The sequence below is a fragment of the Anopheles funestus genome, chromosome 2RL (assembly GCF_943734845.2).
Source record: "Anopheles funestus chromosome 2RL, idAnoFuneDA-416_04, whole genome shotgun sequence".
NCBI classification, from domain to species: Eukaryota; Metazoa; Arthropoda; class Insecta; order Diptera; family Culicidae; genus Anopheles; species Anopheles funestus.
This window is the reverse complement of record NC_064598.1, coordinates 13136470-13163902: the sequence shown is the minus strand read 5'-3', so window position 1 is coordinate 13163902 and position 27433 is coordinate 13136470. Positions and strand designations below refer to the sequence as shown.

Genomic DNA, 27433 nt, shown 5'->3' with positions numbered 1-27433 from the left:
ATTGGAACAAACCTTTTACATTTAAAACGCCTAAAATCATGCAATCCGTATGACAAAACTGTTTGCTTGCTAGTAATGCCCTTTGTAGCAGATTGTTTATTTCTCAATCTATTTAACTGATGCATTTAAGCATGTTTTGGTTCCTCTTAAGAATTTATTCCATTTAATCCGTGAGTAATTTACATCAATATAGCAACATTATAACAACAAACAAAGCTGATGAAATTCTACCCTTCGGTGTGCATAATATGAAATGATTCTAGGCTGATGGTTTTTATGATACCGATTCTTTTTGTTACCCTAAACCCTAACATTTTCCTTTGTTCTCTATTCAACACGCAAGCAACTTTGCTGCAAGTTACACTCTCCTTAGAAGCAGTTTTGTAGCCTTTCGAAAGTATGCTAATTGTTGGGCTACGAGCTAGTGAAACCATCTGGTACCGTCGTTGCTATTAGCTTAAAAAAAGCAGCAAAAGTCTTTTTGTCTCCCTACTGTAGCCCCTGTATCGAAAAACCTTTTCTTTTCGAACAAACGTAAGGACAGTCTGTAGTGGTATCTTCTCGATTCACTTTACTCTTTCCCTTCGATACACTCTTCCTCATGTTCCACAACAAAAAAAGATTCAACCTTTCTTATCCTTTTCCATGGCTATTTCTTTTAACGCAAAATAATATAAAAGCTAGATTATGAGCACCAGATAAGATAAGTGGGATAACTTTGCTATGACAAAACAGGTACCACAGGTAAAGCTCACTACAAAACGGTAACGAAATAAATATGAAAACGCTGCAACGAAAGCTGAACTGCAAGCCATGCTGAAACGTGCGGCATTAAAGTAACAAATAACAGCGCATACACTTTATTACGACATTCGGGGTACGCCAAACTTCTACCGGAGGCCAACGCGTGCCAAAACGCGATCGTTACGCTCATTTGGTCTTTTAATCATAAGTTTTGGAAACAACGCGTGAGGTTAATGGAACCTCATTCTAGGGTCGTGATAATTGAAATTGTTTCCCTACGTTTCCACTTCAAGCCGTCTCGCGGCAATCATATGTTTCCATTAAAGTTGTTCCGAGAGATGATGCTTACGATGCTTAATGAATGTTCGCAGAAAGACAATCCACACACACAATCCACAAGTGGACGTGCCAAACCCTGCGTCACCAAATATGAAGAAGTTTTGTGCAATTTTCGCCTGCACACCAACGTGAACGTGGACGACGAAAGACAAACTTTTAATCCAGCAACACTTTCCGCACGTGAAGCATTAACATTTGCTTTGGCTCAAAAGATCACCGTCGAAAGACACAAACATCTTGATGATGGCTAAAACAAATGGTGAACTTGTTATCCTGGCGCTTATTATGGGAATTTAAAGTTGAAATCTTTTCGTACATTTTTCCTTTGCATTTGCATTTGCGGTTTAGAAAAAGGATTACGTTTCCGGGGACTTTGTTAGCTCGTTTTATGGTGGAATTGTTTGCTATTGAACACATTGACATAATAAGGCTGTTAAATACAAGGGGTTGGAAAGGTTAAATGGAATGGAAACCGTTCGTGCAAAGGCTATTAATTCGGGAGGTTTTGTACCGGTTCATTGCGGCTTCCTTAGCCGCATCGAAATAACAATTACATTATGGAAAAGGCGATACGAAAACTACACCAGAGTGTCATAAATGATTTTCTTTAGCACGATTGCACCCAATTAACTCAGTCTTTGTCACAGAGGAAAGAAGATAAAAATAACAGTTTGTTGTACGAATTGCATAACGTTAGGCGTTTTTCGATAAGAGCTTTCCTTCCATTCCCCTTAAAGTATGCAATATGCATGACCGGTGTAACATGTTGGAATATTTGGCAATATCCTCCGGTGTCATTCTGTACGGAAAAAAATGTGTAATAGACCGAAAGGGATTCTTAGAAAAAGGTAAAACGCTCTATGGGATGTTGGAGTATGCTTTTGGTAATGAAGTTGATAACATACCGCACAACCGGATGCGACTGCTTAACTAACAAATGAACTACCATTTCATGGTGCTACGAGCCTTGCATAAGCACCTACATTTATGTGGCTCTTCTAAGGCTATTCACCACTCGACTATCGGGCTTTTATACGGTTCTGCATCAATCTAAATTCGACCAAATCTCGCTACGAAATGAAGTGCTCCCAAAAACGATTGCTATTTCTACCCGGTTCCGTATTATACACCTTCGACAAGCGGAAATGTCGGAAAACCGGAAGCGAACACACTTAGGCGCAAGCGAAGAACGTTAGCGACACACCGACACGGAAGCGGAAATGCAGTTTAGCGGCACACCGAAACAGTGCTCGAGTATATGTACCTTACATGTTGATTGTACTGATTGCGTCGCTGTCGTATCGGCACCAGGTGAAACGCACCGTATATCAGCGGATTGATCAAGCTGTTCGACATACCGAAGAAGAATATGCCCGACTGCAGATCCTCACCGAACTGTGGAGAGTGAGAGAGAGAGAGAGAGAGAGAGAGAGAAAGAGAGAAAGAGAGAAGAGGAAATGGTAATGTGAAATAGGTGGTGATGGGTAAATATTGACGAAATGCATACATTTGGGGGGGGGAGCAAATACTTACACGTTCGGTCGGATTCAGGAACATGAATATCAGCATCATGATGTAGTACGGTGTCCAGCACACGACGAATGCCACCACGATGACGACGGATATCCGGAGGGACTTCATCTTCGCCTTGTGTATTAACCGTTGGCGGTTCGTGTCGGAACGCCGATAGTACGTTGTCCGGTCGACGGCCGATGTGTCGATGCGGAAGATTTTTTCACTACCTAAAAGGGAGAAAAAGTGTGCATTAAAATCACTATAAGTGAGAACCAGAGAAAAAAGGAACGCACAAGAATTCATTTAATGGGGAAAAAAAACCTCCAATTTATGTTTTTGGCCGTGGGAACCATTTCCTCAACATGGGGATACAAGGATTACGGTATCGACCAGTCAGAAAAGGATCGATTCCATAATGTGGTACTAATATTTGATAATTTATCGACCGGTTTAGTGTTTGGTATGATGATGTTTTTTGTCCGTTAAAGGAAAGAAATGTTCCAAAAATAGCATTAAAAACCCGTGAGCCTCCCAATGGAGTGTGGATCGAATTGTTGAAGGATCGTTCATATCCGGATAATATTACCGGTTTATATTACCGGATGAAGCACTCTGCAATGCAGTGTGTGTAACGAAATGCGGTCACAAACACGAATAAAACCACAATTTTCAATTTAGTTTTGCTTGCTTTTGGCATTAAAGCTGTCGTGGGATTTATTCTTTTCACGGAAAAGAAATGTTAATCTTTGGATTATTTTGGGTTTTTTTTGTATTATTAAACACAGATTAGACGAATTTTGTCGTGCTGATGTTATCGTAAAATAAGTTTGAATTATGATATTAAGTAAGCTGTTTCGATTATTGTAATAATCATTTTAAAAATCCCTGTACTTTCAAGTAATGTCACCTAGTGAAAATAGATAGCATATTGAACGTAATTGCATTCGATTCTGGGAAAGTTTAATTATCTTCAGGACATGTGCACGTACTCGCATGATGCACAGTACGCACGTGTTGCATGCTGTTTGTTAGATACCACCAACTAGAACGAAGCATCCTTCTACCCAACAAGTCACGTTATCTGGTGAAAGTTTGTTAGAATACACATTGCTAAACAAAAGTTTAACAAATTATATTAAAACAGAAAAGAGGAAAAGATGCTCTTTTAATGTAGAACGCTTGAGGGTGCCAAAAATAAAAACAGTACGTTATAGGTAAATTAATTACTTTATAACCAACACCAGCCAGCCCGAAAAATGGTGACAGGAATATAAATTAAAAATATCTCAAAAGTCCTATTTTCGATATCGCAAGCAGTCAGCACCAGTTTGGAACCATACCAAAAGCGTTTGATGCTTTTTGTTTTGCTATAAAAGTCATCCTCCGTGGATTTTTTTCCTCTTCTTGCTGTTGAGACACTTTCGCACGTCCGTTTGCACCTGAGCGGAAATTTAATTTTCCATACGCACACACGCGTTCGCACAGTGCCGCGCAACACGCAGTAAATGGTTTCGAACCGTCAAACCTTGAGCGCGGCGGTCACATTTCACCCCGACCGATGCACGTTCGACAACGGGACGGATGATGAAAACGGTCGCCAACCACCATGGCAACGGAAAGCCGAAAGGTTTCTCTCAACGAGACGCACGCAGTATGAATTTTAAGCCTGTGCTAAGAAGCGTTTTGAAGCCAGTGCGGAAGAACGGGAACTTATGCTAACGCCATATCACAACGATCCTGGCCAAAAAGCGCAAACCGACGGCACCGACGTAAAAGGACAACCGTGCGTCCCGTTCTGCTCTCAGTGGTCGGGCGTTTATTTCTCAAGTGCTTCGCAAAACTTCTGGCCATATTGTTTGGCGCTTGTTAAAACACTCCATTCTTCATAGCGGTTGGTGGTCCGCTGTGACGATGGTGTACCGTGAGGAAAGCATTACCCAAGTTAAGGTGAAAATTTATGGATGTATATCAGTTTCAGTCATCGTTAGCGATGGAACCGTTAACAGGTCGAATGTAAAAAAAAGTATACAACAACACTCCTCCCAGAACGAGTTGACAAATGTGACTACCCAAAAGCACTTTCTCGAGTTACGGTGACTGCAGCACAGCATTAACCTTTCGAAATGGTTTCGATTTTTGCAGGGAAAGCAAAACGAAAATCATCTGGAAGGGAAGGATTAGGCGATCATTTTGGACGATTGTCGAAATATTTGCATTTAAGTAGAATTTGATTTTCTACTCCCGTGCGACCGTGGCGTGAGAAAGGAAAAGTGTGCGAATAACAACGTCCGCCCGGAATTTGCTTCATTTCTAAGAAAGCATCTTCATTAGGCGCTGATTTTCCCCCGGAAAATGAAATTGTGACGATGGAGTCAAGTTTTGTGGTATGTTCGCTTATTGAATTAGAGAACCACAATTTGCAACCACAGTGCGAAACACAGCGGGATACGAAGCCAAAACCGAGAGCACGCGGCACGCGAGAAGCCCGCGAACGAGTTTTGGGGGCAAACTTTTAAGACTAAACAGATTAACATGGTGCGGTGAGGTCGGGCGTCATTTAAAATAATGTGTTAAATTCTGTAGCTAAGCCCACACACGCTGGTAGGTGTTCAGTTATGTAGAAGAAAAAATAAAATTTCATTTTCCGTGGTGGAAGTTGTAAAAGAATACATTTTGTACATTTATAAATACAGTGAAATGTATTCATCATTCAGCAGATAAGAACAAAGCGATCAAATTAAATTTCAGATGAAAAGTGATAAATCATTTGGTGGTACCGAAATAGTGGATTCAAAAGTGGGAGCAAAAGAAAAAAGAATGATGGGCCACAAAATTTGATTAAGGCTTTTTTGTTGGCCCGAGCAATCCTATCACTGTCAACAAGTAATCCTCCCCTTTTGGGACGTCAAAAATGAGCAGCGGTTGGGTGTATGATTGATTTTTATTCGCTACCCCAAAGAAGCAAAAAAAAACTCAACCCCAACTTCATTTCTATTACACTATAATAATCGGATTAGGTACCATTTTTCCCCCGAAGGCCCGCAAGCACCGCGTGTGCAACCATTGAAACGTACCAGGCGCCTCCATTGACTTTGGGCGAAGTGAAAAAAAAACGGGAAGGATAATTTTCTCAGACGAATTTTGATTGTGAATGTTGATATTTGGTACCATTTTTCGGTGGTGAGGAAAGCAAAATTTTTTTTTGAAATTTAATATAATTTTTACTTTTCATTTTTCCATTATTTTGATTCAGGAGAAATTTCCCATTGCCATCCACCAAATACTCGTTCGTTCGATTTTTAAATCGAATCTAATTTATAACACTATGTCGTACGCATTCGGTGCAATGGAAAAGTAGTTTCGAAAACAAAGCGTAACAAATAATTTACAAACTTGTGCGACAATGTTTGGCGTTCGAGTTTTTTTTGTTTTGCTTCCCCAGCGAAAGACGTACAATTTGTATCGAAATTGTGTAAAGAACACCCGGTGGCAAAAGCATTAAACGATCGAACGGGTGGTTTATAAAAATCACTTATCGAATGTGTAATGTATGCATTGTAGGGAGCTTTATTTCTTCCATTTTTGTTTGCTGCTGTTGCGAGAAGCTGTCAAGCAGCGTTCGAACGCAAATAAGCGTTAGCAACAGGAATTGTCTGCACCGGACAGATTTTATCCTTAATCTCATTCGCTCCGATCACTTGCACATTGCTTACATACGGTGAAATTAAAAACTTTTTCCCCTTTTTTCTGCAACACTTTGTGCAGTACGGCAAAGAATGTTGTAGAAAGAAAGTTTAACATTTCTCCATACGCTACGAGTTGAGCTGAGCTGGTTCCTGATGGGGGGGAAACATTCGGGATTTTGTTGGAATGTGGCACGAGAACATATTGTGTGAGACAAGTTCGTGAAGCGCACATTAGCAAGAAAACAGGATTCTACGAAAAGAAAGCAATATGGTTACCAAAAATAGCCGCATTTCAATATGGTCGAAATTCGGGATCGGGTTTCGTGTCAAAAAAAAGGGAAAGTGCTTCTTGACCTTGTGGCAGATGGCACGATGATGCTGTGTCGGTAGATATTTTTAGTCCACACCTTATGGTGGTGTGTGTGTGCGTACTGCAACAGTTAGCCTACTGTCTGATTTATTGGTCAACTTCAGACCACACAAAAATAAGCCTGGTCCTGTTTTACATGTTTTCCGCTTGTATTTGTGCTGACTTTTGGGGCAGAATTTAGAGGCACGCAACTCGTTTGTTGTGTGGGGAAGTTTTGGGTTAGTTTTACGAATCTTCCAGGAACTGATACGGATTCGGAGCTGTATTTGATCCGTAGGGATATGTTCCGAGCACAAAAAAGGGTTCTCGGACAATAATATGTAGGGAAAACTTTATTTGTTTGCCGCTAAAGTACACGCAAGTCAGCAACAGGAATGACCTGACATTTTTTTTTTATTTTGAAATTTTAACTCTTTGTCATAAGAATAAGTTACACACAATAGTGTGCATAGAATGGTGGTATTTTTGTGTAACAAAATTAAACAGAGCAACTTTTCCATATCAGTGCCTAAAAAAGAAAAAAAAAACTACAAAAAAACACATCAAATAGTTCTTTTATACATTGACTTTCAGTCTCTAAAATTGTGTCCTAAAAGCTTCTAGGGGATTTTGTTTTTTACACAAAAAGTGTTGGAATGTGTCTGCCATACATTTCAATTAACGTTCCTTTTTTTACCCAACTTCGTTACACATGTTAGCCAACAGCAGTTTCCTGCTGCGTGGTACAACTTAATTGAAATGGAGACGCATGGTTGTTGCATCGGCAAAGGCGATCATAGCGAGTAGCTTTTTTTTCCTCGTTCGTATGCGAAGAGACAACACAAAAAATCCGTTGGGCAGTTTGCCAACGGATGCAACTTTGAACCTGTTACAGCACTATCCATCGTTTGGCTTCCGGTGGTGATTGATTGACTTCGTTGCACCGTAGGTTGCATCAAGCAGCATGAGATGATTTATTTAACAGCCGGTGAAAAAGTTGTAAAACTGTGTGTCACAGTAAATAAAATGTGTCTCACAGAAGTACGCTTTAAACAAACACCTGAACCGGTAGAGTGATAAAGTCTAAATCAATTGGAACAAATCGATCGAAAGAATTTAAAAGTTAATCACTCGGTACATCGAAGCCATCGTGTTAAGAGGACAAATTTCAAGACTATTGTCAATATTTATCGAGAGTGGTAGTTTTAAAGTTGGGAATATTTACTTTGCTTTGAAGTTGCTTGTTTAAATTAAAGTTTTAGACCAATGCTTACAGAATGGAAATAAAAATTAAATTCCTTCATTAACATTCTTGGAAGCACTTGACCTGCTATCATATATTACTATACCGTAGGACATTTAGGCTTCCATCAAAAAAGGGAAACCGAAACGTAGTGATGATTTGGCATTAATTTATCGGATCTAGCACAAAAACCGCACACGGACCTTTACCACACCCCCCCCCCCCCCCCCCCCCCTTCCCTATCGGTCACTTTCGCAAACCGACGAAAGGTAGAGCACTGAAAAAGGTTTTTCCACATCCGATGCAAACGAGCCCTTCGGTGATTGATGGGACTGGCTTTGGAGATGAAAATCGAGTGAAAGCAATCTGTTATGAATAGGCTGGCGGATGCTTTCTTTCTTCTTACGAAATTGGGACGTTTTCAACCGCAACGTGATAGTGAATGGAAAGGTCCAAGTGGTTTTGTGTTTTGTCCTTCCATTTTGCCGCTAAAACGTTTGCACACAAATATATTACGCGCTTTATTGTGTGCATTAAAGGTTACGCAATGGGAAGGGGCCTTTCCTCATTTTGATGTGTGTATTACACGAGTGAATTAATTATAAAAGAGAGATTACTTTAGAATGATAAATATGAAAACGATTTTTGGTGTTTTTTTTCTGATGCAAACCAATCAATAAACGTTGAGGTCCCTGTATGGTGCAATGGTGTGGCAAGAATAAACAATATTACACAATTTGCAGCAAACAAAGCCGCTCTGCTACCGACAGTGATCGGTATCAGGCAAATACAGCAACGGGAACTCCATCTGGAATTGAACTTTGTTCTGTTTGTCTGGCAGGAATAGAAAGCTCTAAAACGCACAAACCGGATGAAGGCCACTTCTAACCTTTTGTGCTTCGCTACCCTGCAGCAATGCGAATGTGAAGAATGTGCCGAAACAGACCAGAACCTCTTAATTAAAATCCGCCCAGTGGCACTAGGGAAAGGTTTGAGCAAGCGAAATAAAGTAAGAAAAAAGCAGGATATCTAAACAAGTCAATCTGAACCGTATTTTGGGATGGCAAATTTTCAGATAAGGATGCGGACAGAAGCTTCACAATATGTATAATCTGAATGCTTTTGTTTTAATTGTGAGTTCAGTAAAGGTAAAGATGAAAGCAAATGACCAACAATAAAGCATTTAATTGGATTCCGCCCGGAGGTAAGTAAACAGTGTTTATCAATAAAATTATAATTAATTGACGATTTGTTATTTGCATTGCATACGCACAGGCGAAATTATTTACAGAAGCCAGAGGGTATGCAATCCGGAAATCAACATAGTCAGCATTAGAATATCGAATCAATTTAGGTTCCAGATTAATACATTGTAAGGCTATGAAAAGATTATTTCATAATAAAAACGACTATTACTAGTTTGAATGCAACTATATTAACAAATTTTGTGCAAAAAACACCTCCTTTATGGTTCCTGGAACTGCAATGTGGGTGCAATAGCGTCATATTTCATACACAATAAGCATTAAATTTTAAAGCACTACACCAATTACATTAGTAAATTCAGTGGAATTAGACCATAATTTAAGCATGAACCATTCATAGAAACTGGTGTGCCCATTTGCTTCATTCAACTCTACTTATGTTCCGTGCAATCTGAGCATCTTCACATCATCAACATGTTGCAATAAGCGGATAGAAACGTTTTTTTTCTCTCTCTATTCTGTGGCAGTTTACCGTAACAATCTGTTTCTTGGTCGAGAGTAATCGGTGCCATTTTCTAACCGGTGGCAAACCACAGAGCTATAGAGGGAAAAGCTTGAAGGAAAACTGCAGCCCCGTCTTGCTGTCCATTTCTGGGTTCGGTGTCGTGAGTGGAGTCCATTTCGTTACGATACAACTAATTAATGACAAGTTCTCATGATACTTTGATGAATGGTGTGTCATGGCTGAGGTTAGTTAGCATGGTTTTCATTTACTGTGATGATAAGACTATTTTGGTTTTTGGCACTGTGTACGGTTTGGGAAAGTTTTATGAAAGTAGCTTCTGTTTGAAGATAAAATAAATCACCAAACTTGAGTTTTAAACAGTAAACAAAACAACCACGTTCTACGTGAAACTTTTAAAACTAAACTTCCAGGATAAAAGCAAAGAAGTAAGAGGATTTTCTTTATAATTAGATAAGAATTGCTGAACATTGGAGGGAGCATTGACTTGAACTGAAGGAACGCTTCACGAACCATGACCGCGCTAGCCTAACTGAGTGGTTATTATCCTTCAATCTATTCTTCCAAGTAGGTACCATCACATTGTAAGAGGAAGCTTTGGAATTGGAAGCACCAGAAACAATCGATAGATCGAATCTCGACCCTCCCTTCCCAAGAGGGAAGTTTTTGAAAAGCAAATGAAAGTAAAAAGCAAACAAGATTGATATCGTTCGTATCGTGCTGTCAATCGGGCCCCATAAACCGGCATCGGTGTTGGAAAAACACCACGATTCGTAAATCGACCAAAGCAAATTTCGACTGCGAAGGCAGTGGCAGTTTTTATGGCAAACAGCTATCCAAAAATCTCAATTTACCAAATTAATTGTTGGCCGGGCAATTAATCACCTTCGTTCGGGAAAGCCTTTGCCGTTTATTGTTCCTGGTGGCAAAGTCGTCACAGAAGTCGCTCGAAGTCAGCGCAAATACAAACATCATCAAGATGAAGCCTTTGAGATGGGAGCAAATTGTATGCTGATTGTAGGCAATTTCGATTCCCGTGCGCGAATTATGGAGTTAAATATTTAACTTTAGCTAGTGAACCCATTTGTTGCCGGTGTTCTGGTAGAATGGGGATCTTTGCTTTGTGGAGGTTTGTAGTAGTCGAAGTTACAGCTTTTTGGTTCGTTTGTCTTGCCTAACGGCTGACTTCTGGGTAAGTTTACTTTTCGCGAGTGCGCTGGGACAGCTACGACACTTACTTGAGATCGTCATGAACGTTGATAAATAGGTACCGATTAATATCAGCAGCGGAATGATGAACATAAACACTAGCGTAAAGGTCGTGTAGAGCTGCTCCTGCCATCGGTCGGTGTAGAAACCGTGTGTCACGCACTGGTAAAAGTCCTCCACAAATGGTCCTTTCGCCACCCGGAATATCATCCACTGAAAAAAGGGAAAAAGCAAGAACAGATAAGTTGAAACACACGGTCGAGGAAAATGAAATGGAAAATGATAAACATCCTTTAATAGCCATGCCACCAGGAATAGCTTATTGTAGCTAGGGTGAACCAGCCGACACTATGGAAAGGTTTAATTTAACAGCTTCGGGCGCTTGCGTAGGCAACTCATTGTCTGTCAGGAAAAACCGCAGAAAACCGTTCCCCCAAAAATAAACCTGCCGACGATCAATGGCGTGGCCTTTTGCGGTGCCCAATTCATTCATCCGGGCTAAGAGAGTGCGGGTTCATTGAGTGTTATCTAACCACGCCCAAGGCTCGGTTTGGTGCTTTGTAGTAGAATTATGTTTCCACCTTTCCGGAATTTAACCGAACCAGATTGGGACAGATTTTCCTTCAGGGTTCATGAACGTGCTTCAATGTTAGTGGCGGATGTCTAAATGCTGATTAATGGCGATTGTGTGGAAAAGTTTAATTGATTTAAAGCACATGCTAATCAAGCTGGCCAAATCGTTTGTAAGACGTTTCAAATCATTTCAACACTAAAGGATAAGTCTTGTGTGGAAAAGTAATAATTCAACCGGTGTGAGACAAATTGTCCAGAGATTTGGTGAAGCTTGAGCATTTTGTATCCAATTTCCATTTTCCTACACACTATGTAGGAGTATATCTCTAGTGCAAGCGTAAGGAAAAAGGATTATCACAAGTCTACAACAAAATATGAAAAATGATCCTAACCGAACCCTACGGGTTTGTCACAAGCAATGTAATTTCTAAACAAAATTGGTTGGAAGCAAACGAAACAAGCTACCACATGTAAGAAACCTGTGGCACAAAAAACCGACCGAAGACAATAATCCGTTCCACCATACGCATCATCACAGGCTTGTTTACATTTGCCCTCCGTGAGCGATATTGCGGCTTCAGCTTGTACTTGTATATTGAATTCGCTTTAAAAATAACTTTCTACTCCCTCCCCTTTCGGAAATAACAATAATTGACGATCCTTGTGATTCTTTTGAATTTCTGTGGGATAATTTCGGTCGAGCAATATCTGCATCCCGTGTGAAGTATCTCCGTAAATAATCAGCCGACAAAGCGTAACAAGGTTTACGTTTAATAATTCAATATTAATCACAAGAAAAGTTCTTTGCTCTTTGTCTTTTTGAGATTTTACTCCCTATTTTCCATATTAAATTTTAATAGAAACATTTGTAATGTAAAAAAATGTCTTTTATTTATTCGGCGAAATAAAATCGGAAAGTATCCCATATACCATAATAACAGTTCTAAATCATGAAACCAAAGTACATCTGGGGGTGAAACAATGCGTAAGAAAAATAAACAAATGCGTAAGATATTTTCCTATGTCATCAAGATCACACCATTTGCGTAGGTACGAGAGCAAATACGGATCATATTACGAAATTGCGTAACGCTAGGCTTCGGAACCCTGTGTTTGGATGTCGTCAATAACGATACTTCATAATTGAGTGATTGGCAGCATTGATAGCCTTACCATCCTCAAGCTGTATAAATGAATTCCGTTCCGAGTTGACACACGCAGCGGGAACATTAGGGAACAAAGTGGCTCAAAATGATACGTGCAAGAGAAGAAACCGACGTCAGCACAGCATCAGGGCGGGATCACCCGATTGCTACGCAATACACAACAAAAAGTGATCCTGACAGCTTTTCCGGGAAAAATACGGCTGGTTGTGATTTTGAAAAGGAAGCGTAATTCCGTTAACAAAAAAAAACTCCATTTCTCAATACTCGTTCTCCGTGTTCTTTTTGGATGCAGTCAACATCACTTCTAATCCACGGAAATCGGACCAAGCAGCATGAACCATAGCACAGGAACAAGGTAAACAAACTGACAAGCCATCTTTTTCGGAGCTTTAAATTCATCACACTTTTTTTCGGCTTTTTTATTAGGTTTAACAAAGGGAATTTTGGTTGAAAAGGCGAACAAGCCGTTTAAAGGAACAAAATATGAAAGTTTTCCTTGGCGAAATGCATAACTTTAGGCGTTTTATCTTGGTGACCAAACGTTTAAAGCAGTTATTACTTCGTCAATATCTTGCCCCTTTCCTTAGGCCTTTTATCGATGGTGGTAAGGTCGCTTTATAAGTTTCATTCAAAAGGAAATATTGCTTCTGATCTTTTGCAGCATTCTACGAAACGACTTCAATTGATTTAGAGTTAGTTTGATTAATTTTCGAAATCGTACGCTCAATTAACGGCCTAAGGAGTTACCGGTAAGCGAAAGGGTCCTGAGAACATTTTTATTAAAACGAAGAGCGTACAGTTTCTGATAAGCCAGGAAAATCCCGAAACGCCAAAAGCTTGTAAAGTGAAGACTCTTCTTACGCGGTTCCGCAAAAGTGCTTTGTAGAGCATTAGCAACCAAATCTTCCGGCGACAGCAAATCCTATCCTCGATTGCGATTAAGAGCAATACAAGAACAGTCCAAACACTTTTCTCCCCAGAAAAGAGCAAAAGGATAAAGTCTGGTGCACTGGAATACTCGTACCATTATTTCCAGTGAAAAGCCACGATGCCACGAACTACGGGAATGAAATCCGTTGATCAGGGATGTTTTCGAATGAATGTCAAGTGGCAACTTACACTTCGCACGGGAACCAAACTTTCCAATACTGGTCGGAACAGATTGACTTTTTTGGGGGGTGAGAGTTGGTTAGTGGAAATTTTGAATTCTATATTGAATTTCCGATTATTTCACGATGTGCGTCAGAAGAAAGAAAAAAAAACAGTTTCGCCGTCTGTTATCGTGGGTTTATCGTTTTCTTCAATAATCTGAAATTTGAAGCATACCCATGATGCAATGTAAATCTAGCCGCGTATCCACGGAACCTCGTGTCTGGAGCGTAGGTTGATCGAGTAGTTTGAGATTCAGTGGAGGCATTTGGGCGTTAGCAAAGAAGAAATCTTCTTGTTGACAATGAGTTTGAAGTAGTCGAAAACGAGCTTTATTGAAGACATTTACATAGAACGGAAAAGATTTGAGCCTCATGTAGCAATGATGTAAAAATACTTGGAGATACTATGAGTGATTGAAAATTCCACAACATACGTGTGTTTGTAAAGCCTCTATGTTTTCTACGCATAAATCAGCCAATAATTTATAGACAAAAACCAAGTTAACAACAAACATTTACAGCACAAAAAACCGAACCAAACACAAGCTTCCTTTGGTTTTATCACTCTGGCTTAAGGTTCATTTCCAATCTTCGAGGCATGAGTTCTACGAAATACATATTTGACGAAACAATGTCACACCATCCGACGAAAACAGCAACTTCTCACTACAGTAAAGTCACGAAAGAAACGCCAAAAGGAACAACAGCATGCATAATTCAACCACCGCGTGATGGGGGCAGTTCAAAATGCCTCAAGCTCTAAGCAGTACATAGCCCATGTTACCCACGCCACGCTAAAGTGTTGATGACAATTTTCTACGAATTTTACCATCATGGTGGAAAATTTCAATTTTCGGGCCCAATTCTGTTGACTCAATGGGTGCGATAAAAGGGAGCAAAATTACCATGTAAATTGATACCGTGATTTCATGGATGCCGGGGTGGTGAGTTGAGGGTCGTAAGCGGATCGTTTAGGACACGTTTGTTAAGCGGTTTGATTATGAGCAGCGATTAGTAGTGCATCGATGCTTTCCTTCCTTCTCTTTTGCGTCTAGCGATCGAAACACTGGTTCGTACCTTAAATTATAATTTAAAGATGATTTTTTTTATCGTATTAGATGTTCATTATCAGTCCACTTCTAGCACAGGGAAGTTGTGTACGTATTTACAAGGTTTATGTAATTCGATTTGTTTCCTTATTCCCTACACATCCATCGTTCAGGACTTGTTGCTCGTCGTAAAAATATACTCTTATTATGAACTCGATTAAGGTGCACTGCATTAGAGATAGAAGCGTAGACTTTTCTCTTTAACTTACCAAACCAGAAAAAAGAGATAAAAAAACTTGAAAATAAATACTAAAAGCCCTTACTTCAATAGGAGAAATAAATTTAAACCACAGGCCACAAATAAATACGTGTTTGTTGTCAGTTAGTCGAGCGGATGAAAATTCGCATACCAACTGCCCAACGTTTGCAAAGCACAGCTGCAGTTGATTACAGTCCCTCTACACCCTTGTAGTTGGTTAAACCTTTTGACCTTTACTTGTTTTGAAATTTGATTTAATGTTCAAACGAGCGTACTGTGCTCGTGATAGAGGAAGCGTTTCATAGCCAATCCTTCCATTTGCTTTCTACTTTCTACCACACAGCACAGAAGCATGAATATTGCACATCCTTGATTAGTAGAACAACCAAACGGTACAAGGCATCTGCACTAGTAGTGCGGAAAATGAGTCTCCTTCATCCGAACGACCTTCAGCAGCAGCTGTTGGATTTACGACAAGAATGGTTGATGTAACACACTTGTTGACCATTGTCTCGATTTAATTCGCTTTTCAGATCTTGATGCGAAACAGTCGGGTAAATACATTCCATTTTCCGAACCAAACTACTAGTATCATCGTACTGAACGATTGGTGTGTGTATGTGTGCACACTTTCTTCCAAAGCTTTCCCATTTCTTCTAAAGCTCCACACACTAGAACGAGTGTACGTTTGTTACGAAATTCATTTACCAGCGGATCGGTTTGTTGGCAACAAGGGTCCATACTGTACGATGAGTGCAATTGCAATCAAACTGCATAATGTTCGACTCGGTGCACAATTACCAACCGGACGGTTCGATTGCTTCGATGCAAGCTTCCGAAAACAATGTTCTCGGGCGACCATTAGCAGACTCGTTTGGTCAGATTCCCACACGCAACTGCACGCACACTCGATCGAGTAACGATAAAATGAACAAACATCCCCATCCCCCACCCGATTCCAACCAGGTTGCACGTTGCATTACAAAAGCCAAGGCCGGGAACTACTTTTTAGTCGGTGGCTAGACTCAACTCCACACCGGCAGTAACAATACCTTTGTCTGGTTTAACCTTAACTCGGGAAATAGGTTGTGGGAAATGAAAAAAAAAAATATTGTTTTCACGCCTTACTCACCCGCAGAGGGGCTCGATGGGTGCTTTCTATTGGAAAATCAATAATGGCGTGGGGTGGCATACACCATCCCAATGCTTTATAGTGTGTGAGCGTTCGTTTCATGTAGATACAGGTGCATAACGATCTATCGTGCATCTGTCATTCAACTGTCAATGATCCACAATTGGTTGCACATTCGCGAATCAGAATTAGACGATATTAACCTGCGATTAAGACGAATATTTCAGCTCACAACGTAACTGATTAGGCATTCAAAACAAGAGGAACTCGTTGTTGAACAGCTTATAAAACTGTGCAAAATGAACTAATAACATTAAATGTACGGAATTTGCATACCTTTAGGCGCTGAGCAGCTAAACTCCTTTATTCAATAGAAATTTAATCTAGAACTTCGTCTCTCGGAACAGTAGTGTACTTTCTGGTCTGTAGTGCACACCCAAAAAAACAATAGCAAAACAACAATATTTCTGATTCATTTTATAACAATTTCTTATAAAAAAAATATCTAGTATGTATGCCGAAACCATTCACCTACAAGACGAAAATATTGATGACCCGTTTGATTGGCATGCTGGTTCATTGGCTACGTATCTGTAACTCCGTAAACGGGAAAGCTTCACAGCAAATCAAACTAATTAAATGCCAACCTCACACCACAACACATGACCGCTAATGCACTCAACAAACTGCTACCATTTATCTGCCATACCCCTGCCATACGGTAGCGGTATGATAAAATGCACCAATCTGGCAAATTAGCCATCAATATCAGCGATTTTCGTTGGGCCAAATTCCATCCCCTTGGTCTGCAACGCAACTGGCACGGTGCGGTTCAGTTGATCCGCTAATAATTGAAGGATTAATTTAAACCTAAGCTGACCTTGGTGTTTTAGTTCTGGTGGCAATTAATTGTTTCGTACCGCGATGAGCTCCGCTGAGCATATAATCTCGGCGTTCGGTGGGCTCTCTCCATGTGGACGTATAGATGGGATGGATTTGACACTCTGCAGTGAACGGAAAGCAGATTAATTACTCCCAATCAGTCATGCCGCGTCAAGAAGTGTGTAAGGGGGGAATTTATTTTTTTCCCCCCAAAAACTCAACCTTGAGTGTGGCTGTGTAAATTTGGGGTAATAAAATGCAAAACTCTCCCCCGGCGTCGCTAATGACGATGAGGTGAACAGCACATAAACACACGGCCGGAGGTTGAAGCAACTCGCGATTGATACGCTATGTGGGAAGCAGAGCAGAGCAGGCACGGTTTATGAAAATGTACAAATTACTTATCTGCTAACGTGTAGGGAAAATTAATTTCACTAGAATATATTCTCCAGTTCACGGGTTTTTTAACGGCACTTTAACGAACCAAAACGCTACATATTTATAAACCTTAAAGCAGATACACCGAGCCCTTTTACGATGTTAGTTCGTTCGGCACGGCGATGGTTCAGCTGCTACTGTTTGAATCCCCTACCTTCGCATGGTAGCTGAGTGTTTCGGCGATAAACCCCAAAATCATAACAACGTGATTGAGCTTAATGACATGGGGAAGGGGTGTGATGGTTTTGTTTGCAAATCCCCCGAAAAGATCACCACTAAAGATGGGTCCGGATGAGTCGTTTGATTATTCGGCGAAATGGAACAAACTACTATCAAGAAACCATTGCCTAATGACGGTTTCCTCTTTTGAATCGTTACAAAAGGGCTCGTTGTTGGTATCTGTCGAGCAAATGTGAACATTCACCCTTAATGCTAAATTGCGCTAAGGATGAGAAGGGTGTTATTTTAACTTATTTTTAGAAGTTCTATTTTTATAGCTTCTGAAGCAAGTGAATGTGAAACTTTAATACCAAAAACTTTAGTTTTGGGTACGTTTTTAGTGTGATTTTTGTACAGCAGGAACTTTAAATAAAAGTTAAATTCAACACTATTTCACTTAGCTTACCTGTGGTGTGCTGAGCAGAAAGGACAGCAGATAGGCTACGAACAGAAAGCGATGGCAACGACGCGCCGTGTTTAACGACTTCATGGGATATTTGACCGCAACCCAGCGATCGACACCGACTAGCACCAGCACATACGTGGACAGGTATAGGCTGAACATCTGGCACAGTTTGAACAGCTTGCAGAACAGATTGCCGGCAACCCAGTCCACCGTGTAGTACCAGGCAGCCTCACCGATCAGGCAAAACCCCGTCACCAGCACGTCCGCTATCGACAGGTGAAAGATGAGCGAATAAATAGCGCTCCAGTTGTGGCGGGTGACGCGGCGCGATTTTCGGTTCTTCTGAATGTTCCACATGGTCGCAACGTTGCCGAGCAGTGAAACGATCGCCATCGCGGACAGTACGATCACCCGGATGACGCCCGATTTGGACAGGGTGGGTGCATGTTCGTAACAATTTAGGCCCGGTATTGCCAGTGCGCTGCCGTTCTCGAACGCGTAGCTAATGTTAAGACGGTCACACTCCTCACGCGAGAGAATGGTATCACCCGACTGGCTCATGATGTCCCCGACAAGCGTTACCAGCCCGCTGGACAGTTGATGGATGCCGGGATGCAGTAGCAGATTGGCGAGGCTATCGTTGTGTCCCGTGGTTAGGTTAGCAACGGTTGTGTTGAGCTGTTGGAAAGCGTTACCAACGCCCAGTCCGAGAGTAATCGAAGCGTTTTTTGCCAGCAGTGATCTTTGTGAATGTTGTGCTTCAAATGGAAATTGTTCCACCATTGCGGTGGTGTAATTTTCCAACGATGACGATACATTTCCCGAGAACAACTCATACGTCGTGGCCGCGGAGAGGTTGAACGATGGCGGCATTTTGCCGCTATCGGGTCGGTCAGGAAATCTGAAACGAGGCGAACACAGAAAGAGATTTAGAGATTTTCTAAGGTAAAGGTGATGTATATATTAAAGGTACTTGCATCTACAAGGTTTTCTTAAGATTATTATTTGTAAAGATATTAAACATTCGTTCGAAACATCGTCCCTACAGTTTTATTTATGATTATTAATTTCTCGCGGGAGGTCACAGCATTCTGAGAAATGTTTCTCATTAATTGTACTTCAGTCTTAGTTGAACCCAGCGTGGAAATGAACATTTCCAACACAATTGTCAACTTGCACATTTCACCGCATTCCAAACTTCCGTGAAATGAATTTGCAGCTTTGCGCAAAGATTTCTCACCACTCCGGTCACCAGCTTTGGGAATCAAACGCGCATGAAATGGTACGCAAATTTGAAATTTTAGAGTCCAAAAACAAAACAACGGACAACGGACAACGGTGAAAAATACTAAACATTCCATGCGCCGGTGGATATTGTTAGGTTTCAGCTAACGAATAAATTGTTGCTGTTAGCAGAGATAACTTGACTCTGGGGTATTATTTCGGCTCAGTTTGAAGCATTTGGAATTTTATCCGGTACCGTAAATACCGGAACCGCAGCATTGAGTTAGGTACAACATAAAAATAAAATAAATTACAAATATGTGACTGCAGAGCGGTGGAATTGGTCACATCTCATAATAATATAGGCCTGTGAAAATTATGTTAGGGGATGATTCAAGTATTGCGTAAAGCAACAATTGTGAATTGTTGACACTTTCCCTTCAAAAATACTTTACTTCAGTTTAATCATTTGAAATAACAGAGCATCCCGTAAAGAGATAATAAAACCTGACGCTCGGCAGTTTATTGCTGGTTTCTTTTCCGCATGTCCTCATTGATAGTAATTCGTGAAACTTTGATATCGGTCGAATGGATTGAAAAAACATCTCGAATGATAATCAAACTTTACGATGTACTCGAATGGCGGCTAGAGGATAGACGTGAGTGTGACCTCCTCAGTGGATGTTCTCTTGGTGTCGAAGAATCGATTCTGGAGGCTTTTACCGGACGATCATGGGGACATTTACGATGGCAAAGAGATGAACAATGCTTTACTTTCCATCCTTCTAACTCATACTATCGATCACGTGTTCCATAGCTGAAATGCATTAAAAATCCAGAAAACCAGAAAAGTATCTTATTTTAAGGTACGGAACACAAATTTAAACCATTCATCGTCCCACTTTCCCCTTTACATCCTCACCCTAACTACCCCAACAATGTTACGTAATAAATGAATGATCCCTTACGATGGCGCATAATGTAGAGAAGAGAATAACAGCTCTTTTTAGGGAATCAACTTAGAATGAAAGAGTCGATATTAGGAGTCGATATTAGGAGTAAGTTAAAGTTCGGTCATTTTACTCACTCATGAGTGTAAGCATGTAGCCATGGTGAGTGCATTTGCAAATAAAGTAAATACGTGAGTTGAAAAGAAATTTTCAAATTTGAAATTTTCAGCAATTTTGCAAAATTTTATAAATTGATTTATTTTAATGCCAATTGGTTGAAATAAGTTTCTTTTCACTCAACTAATGTTTTAAATTGAAAAAAGAATAAAAAAATAGAAAAAATCAAACAATTATAAAAATTTGAAAATTTCATAAGGCTCATTTTTGCACCAAGTTTTGCCTATAACTCGGTCGGTATCCAACGGATCGCCAATCTTTAACCTGTGGTCGATAGATGGCATCAATGGCTACATTTTCTTCTTGGACGGCCATGCCCTCAGATGTCTGTGTCAGAAGTTATTCGAGAAACCATGTGCCATACCCTGTTTGAGAAAATTAAAAATTTTCCTCATTTTTGAGTAATTTAACAACATTTATAAATGAGATATATTTTTATGCGAATTTGTTGCAATAAGTTTCTTTTCGATCAAATAATGTTTTAAATTAAAGAAAGAATAAAAAATTTTAAAAAAATTTTAAAAAAATTTCAACTCGAAAATTTCATAAGGCTTACCCCTTACGATTTTTTTGGGAAATTTTGCAAAAAAAATTAAATTGTTTTATTTTGATGCCAATTGGTTGCAATGAGTTACTTTTCACTCAAATAATGTTTTAAATAAAAAAAAGAGTGAAAAATAATGAAAAAATCAAAAAAATGAATAAAAAATGAAAATTTTCCTCATTTTTGCACCAAGTTTTGCCTATAACTCGGTCGGTATCCAACGGATCGCCAATCTTTAACCTGTGGTCGATAGATGGCAACAATGGCTACATTTTCTTCTTGGACGGCCATGTCCTCAGATGTCTGTGCCAGAAGTTATTCGAGGAACCAAGTTCCTTACCCTGTTTGAGAAAATGTAAAATTTTCCTCATTTTTGCACCAAGTTTTGCCTATAACTTGGTAGGTATCCAACGGATCGCCAATCTTTAACCTGTGGTCGATAGATGGCAACAATGGCTACATTTTCTTCTTGGACGGCCATGCCCTCAGATGTCTGTGCCAGAAGTTATTCGAGGAACCAAGTTCCTTACCCTGTTTGAGAAAATGTAAAATTTTCCTCATTTTTGCACCAAATTTTGCCTATAACTCGGTCGGTATCCAACAGATCGCCAATCTTTAACCTGTGGTCGATAGATGGCAACAATGGCTACATTTTCTTCTTGGACGGCCATGTCCTCAGATGTCTGTGCCAAAAGTTATTCGAGGAACCAAGTTCCTTACCCTGTTTGAGAACATGTAAAATTTTCCTCATTTTTCACCAATGTAGCAAAATTTATAAATGTGATATATTTTAATGGGAATTTGTTGCAATAAGTTTCTTTTCACTTAAATAGTGCTTTAAATTAAAAAAAAGAATAAAAAATCAGAAAAAAAATTTCAACTCGAAAATTTCATAAGGCTTACCCCTTGCCATTTTTTTGAGAAATTTTGTAAAAAAAATTAAATTGATTTATTTTAATGCCAATTGGTTGCAATAAGTTTCTGTTCACTCAAATAATGTTTTAAATTGAAAAAAGAGTGAAAAATAATAAAAAATGCACATTTTCGTTTCAATTCACGTATTTACTCTTTTTGCAACTCGACTCACCACGGCTACATGCTTACACTCATGAGTGAGTAAGTGAAAAAAGAGTCGCTAAACTCCTCGTGGTGAGTGAACGAAACTCGTTTAATACAACGGTTCAGCTCACTATCTCACTCTTACTCACTCTGCACATCTTTACTTTGCACATCTCTAGCATAATATACCATCTTCACCATGGTTTTGTTTGGTGTTTTGGAACACCCTCGGCCAATGACTTCCGAGTGTTTTTTGTGTGTTTCTTTTCGCCTGACGGGTATCAAAACTAGGTTTTTCATACGTCTCCAGGGAAATGTTAAAACTCGTGTAGAGATTTGAAAAGTAAGTCAGCTAAATGTGGACCAGAAGATCTATATTGCATACACAGGCCCATATCGATCATCCAACGTGCCTCCGGAAACGACCATTGACTTTTTTTTTCATGTTATGTTGTAACGCGTATCCTGTAGATACACGCTAACAACAAACTAATACAGTCGCTGTATTCTTGGGATGTGTGTTTTTATCCCACAAGCCATTGGAAGTGGTCAACGTCCCACAGCAAACACCATAAAGATCCATAATGCTCTCGCGGTGATAAACAACCAACGTTCTTCAATAAATTAGTACACCCTGTGGAACGTTTATCATGTTGGCACTTTTAACGGTCGACTGTGGCCGCGTAAACGTCAATGGTATGGTGGGATCTTACCGCGGCACCATGGGCAATGTGCGAGAAAAGTTGAAACAAATGTTCCCTCCTTCACTCGAATCCAACAAGCGAAGGGTGAAAAAAAGGGAAGCTTGTTTTGTCGGTGTCAGAACTTATGGCTCCATCTATCAGCATAATACTTGTGTGTGGTGCAAAGTTTTGCTCAGATACAAGATTTTTTTTTCTTCTGATTTCAATTCCAGCATAACTAATTTAGACAGTTCGCCGCCAATGTTGAAGAAACTTTCCTCACCGATGCACCCTGGCCTGTCTTGTCTCAACAAAACAAAGAACAAAACATAATGTGATAATTTTTCTATATTAAACTGCACGCTTCCTAAAGCACAGCACAGTTATCCGGTGGACAGGCCCATGAGTGAGTATTTTTCCAAGAAGCCAACATATTCCATGTCGTACGTGATTACTCCCAATGGCACGCAGAGTTATTTGTGGATACGATTTTTCTGACACATCACGCACAGTAATGGTGTGTGGCGTTTGTTTGAAAGTACATTTTTCCGCACCAGAGACACCGACACCGCCAAAGTTTCCGGCGGTTGTGCCGGCGTATGAAACATGAAACGATCCAGTCGATGATGACCTATCGTTTACCGCTGACCTGAAGTACAATTTTTTGTTCTACTCTCTTTCTCTCTCTCTCTCTCTCTCTCTCTCTCTATCTCGGATGCTGTACGGATCACTAGACACAGAAAAGGAAATACACATTTCAATGTAATTCAATTACACCTGACTCGGGCTGACGGTTGGCAGTGTGGACGAAGTTCGTGGAGACTTTCGAGTTGATTGGATTAGATCCGCAAACGATGAAAGGTGCTGTCCGGCGGTTCGCCAAGTTGCCGAAGGTGGACGTAATGTCTGAGCAAAACAATACACATGGGACAATATCGGACACAGGACATCCAGACACACGTTGCTTGAATAGCAGCGTCATTGCTCCGCTTCAAGAAAGTGTCCGTAATTGGATAATGTGATGATGCTCTGGGTCTCGCGGAAACTGTCTCCATTTGAGATTGTTACAATGTTGAACCAATGTTTTGCTACTTATGAAACTTTTCATCAAGTCTTATTAAAATAATGTTTGAATGTTTTTTTTTGCCACCGCTATACCAATTCCCTGGGAAAGAGCTTTAGTACAGGGAAATGAAGAAATGATGAGTTTGGTCAAAATATTTAAATTCTCCCAAACTTCATTATTAACTCTAGCCAGAAAAATACTTTTACCATAAAGAATTGTTCTGGCTTGGAGCAAGACGAAATCTTAAGCTCAATATCTATACGCGGGTACAATCTTGATATCATCAGAAAACCCTTATCCCAAAACCATTTCATTGTCTAACTTAGTACCGTTAAGCCACTGCGAGTTTATCGCATATCTAGATAAAAACCTGCCATAACCTCATTTCGGTTAGGTTCAAAAATAAACTACGGGCAACGGAACAGATCTGGTGAGCATCTCCATTTTTTTATACTTCTTGCGGCCAAATACCTTCGGGGCGAAATGTCAGCACACTGTCCAACCGGGTGGTAGAGCAATGTCGTGTCACAGCAATTAATTGATTCTACGAATTCTCCACTTTGCCTACAAATAATGGGCATAGAGGTTCATGAAAACCATGGCAGAAATACCGCACACTACCGGGAGCAGCTCGAAGGTACACCTGAAGGTAACGATCGCTTTTCTTCATTTGTCAACAAAATACAACAACGCGCATCAAATGTTATGCTTCTTTTTGTCGGTGCCTTTTTCCATGCTTTGTGTGAGAACCTGCCAAACCTGACCTGGAGCAGACGAGAGCAGAGGTTTCAGTCAGCTGGAAGAGACACAATTTGATGTGTAGCATAAATGGTTGCAACCTTAATGGTCCATTTGAATGTCGTGTTTTGGGATCGTTTTGTGTGTGTGTAATGCAATGGAAAAAAGATAAAAACACATTTTAAGAGTAGAAAAGTTTTAGTACTGTTCATTACATTACACTCTGATTGCGGTGCTTGTGGTTGTAGTTAAAAGCTTGATTTGTGTAGGGACTTCCTCAGAGTGTGTTTAATTTGCTTAATGTTTTCTACTATACGACATCGTGCCCAAAATAGTTCTGCTTGAATGAAGATGAAGAAAGTCTCGAGAAATCTTTGGCTGTGATTTGATTTCAAACCATATTCCCACAGGAGAGTGTGGTAGGGAACGAATTTCTACACGAGGTCAACGTTTTCATTCTAGCCTTCCAGCCGATCATGCGTGTAATGGTACAATAGAAGACAAGTTTGGAGTTTACTTTTTTCGTACAGCCTAAACAAAAAAAAACAAAGCACAAAAAAGACAATATAAAAAAAACATTTACTGAAATGAGAAGAGGAAAAAAAGCAAAAACAAAAAAAGGGCAATTAACGAAATCTCTTCATCTTGTAGACATGTCCAGGCCGGTACCATGGGAAGCCATTAGCAGGTTTGTGGTTTTGTGTATGAAAATAGTGGCTGTAAACAGGTCAGACAAAAAGCTTAGGTCGCCTTCTCTCAGGTCGCTACTTTATAATTTAATAATGAGCACATAAGCTGATGTTGTGCCGGCACGATGTGCTTCGAGAACATTAGCGTGAACGAAAGACTTGATTACGTCTGACAGTTGCAATTAATGCAATAAACGCTCGCTTACGTTCATAGTCTCAATACAAAAACTCGTAAATTTCAGGGGAAAATCCCATCCTGTTGGTGAAATATTTGAGTAGTGTATTTTTAGCTAAGATAAGCATAACATTGAACTGTTCTGGGTCAAAAGCTTCACATAATGAGAATAATATCGAAATATTTTATACCTCAATCTCTTTCAAGTTCTTTGCCAAGTACGAATATGCATTTTCCCCCCTAAATAATTAACCCTTAAAAGGGTAAAACATCAATAACAATCGACTCAATGAATGCGACTCACACAAATGCTAAGCCATCCCAAACTGAGTAGAAAAAGCTATTTTTTCCCTCGTGGTAAAAGGACGCACAAAAAGCACGAGTATCCCTATCTACGCACGAGTGATTTTACGCCCATATATGATTAGCATTTCAATTAACAGAACGAACTCGTATGCTTTTGCGTAAAAGTGACCCAACAATCATTTTCTCATCTTCATTTTCCTCTACCACGAACCAAGGATACGTTGGTGGGTTTTGTTGGCTTCGTATAAAGCACTTAATTACGTTCAGATCGACGACAGAAATCATCGGAATGGAAGTTTTTGTCTTACGATTTTTCAAAGCAACATCTCTCTCTTCTTGGCTTTTAACGACCTTACAGGTCACGCCGGCCATTTCTGGCTTACTAGACTTATTTTACCACGTAGCCGGATAGTCAGTCCTTGCTACGGGGGGACGGTCCGGATGGGATTTGAACCCGGTCCGGCCGTGTGGACTGGCGCCGTTTATCACATGCACCATCGGGCCGCCCCCGATCAAAGCAACATATACTCAATAAAAGCTCCAAGAAAAAACATAACAAGAGTTTATAAAAATAGTTTCTCGATTTCTTTGATATTGTTTTCAGCGAATTTTCATGTTGGTGGTAGAAACAAATAGTGAACTCCTGAATGTTTGAGTACGCGTATTTTGAGGTTTTGTTTTTATAAGATTCTATTAGATTTCCCTAAAATTATGTTGCCGAATATCTTGAAGTAAATTCCCTCAAGGTCACCACGTATGGCGTTGCGGCTTAAATGCGTCGAATATTTTGATCTTTGAATATTTATAATGTTATCGTTGGAATATTTGTAACTCGTGACGAGATATCTGATAGAAATCGCCGTCGATCTTGGATTGCCAATTTCATGCAAATTTATTACCACGTGAAATTATGCTTGGTTACTTCTTTTCAAAAAACACCCGGAAATCTATTATTGTGGTTGTGGTTTTATTTTTAAATTTGCTACATTTCCGTACATTTTTCAGCTTCGAGTTTGCTCCACTCCACACACCAAACATTACTTACCAGCTTCTTATCTATCAGACGCCACGCTTCACTGCTACGATTTTATCCGATTCTAAATGCAACAGTAACAGATATAAAAAACTCCCTTTCCCAAGAACACTCCGATGCGGGTAGGTGGTTAAATTCAATATTTTGGATAGCTTCGTTTGGCAAATTTAGCCTTTAGTACAGCGCCTGTCACGATCGATTGCGCTTGAGCAGGGTCATGTTGATGCGACGCTGGGGTAGAATGTACACGCATTTATTCGTACGTTATACAACACAATTGGACTTCTTCTCACCTTTACCAAACCGATCCAATCCCCTGGGCATCCCACCAAAAACCTCCACCGCCCTCGGAAGAGTTTGGAGTTCGGAGAGTGGCATGGGCAAAATCTTCCGTACCTGTTCCGTACGTGCGTGGTATGGCTTTGCGTATTGTCTGGTTAAATTGAGCATACAAACAAACACACATGTACTGGGTGGCCATGTTTCGTTGCGTCGGCTCGTCTCGGATCACCCAACAAAACCGCACGCACGTACACGCTGTTGTTATCAATATTTGCTCATACAAGCTGACAAAACGTGCAAAGTGGTTCCAGCAATGGGCTTGCATAGCGCCGGGCGCGTACAATCAGGGCCTATCGGTTTTGTGATGAGTGGCATTGATGATAGATGATCTGTCACATGTGTGTCAGATTTTGGCGAAC

The 27433-nt window shown here is 40.2% G+C and overlaps 2 protein-coding genes across 8 annotated transcripts in view; one reads left to right on the top strand and one right to left on the bottom strand.

The window, feature by feature from the left end:
* Nucleotides 1-27433, top strand: part of LOC125765000 (angiopoietin-2-like) — a 201689-nt gene that overhangs the window by 95981 nt on the left and 78275 nt on the right. The window lies entirely within an intron of this gene.
* LOC125765025 (gonadotropin-releasing hormone receptor) overlaps nucleotides 1-27433 on the bottom strand; it is a 39436-nt gene that overhangs the window by 1870 nt on the left and 10133 nt on the right. The window contains exons 2-5 of one of the 2 annotated variants that reach the window (XM_049429868.1): nucleotides 18089-18989; nucleotides 10843-11026; nucleotides 2617-2825; nucleotides 2348-2478 (exon numbers count right to left, since the gene is read on the bottom strand). In XM_049429868.1, coding sequence (XP_049285825.1) covers nucleotides 2348-2478; nucleotides 2617-2825; nucleotides 10843-11026; nucleotides 18089-18961 — 1397 coding nt within the window. In that variant the 5' untranslated portion in view covers nucleotides 18962-18989. The remainder of the gene's footprint in view (nucleotides 1-2347; nucleotides 2479-2616; nucleotides 2826-10842; nucleotides 11027-18088; nucleotides 18990-27433) is intronic. The other variant, XM_049429869.1, reaches the window with a different exon arrangement.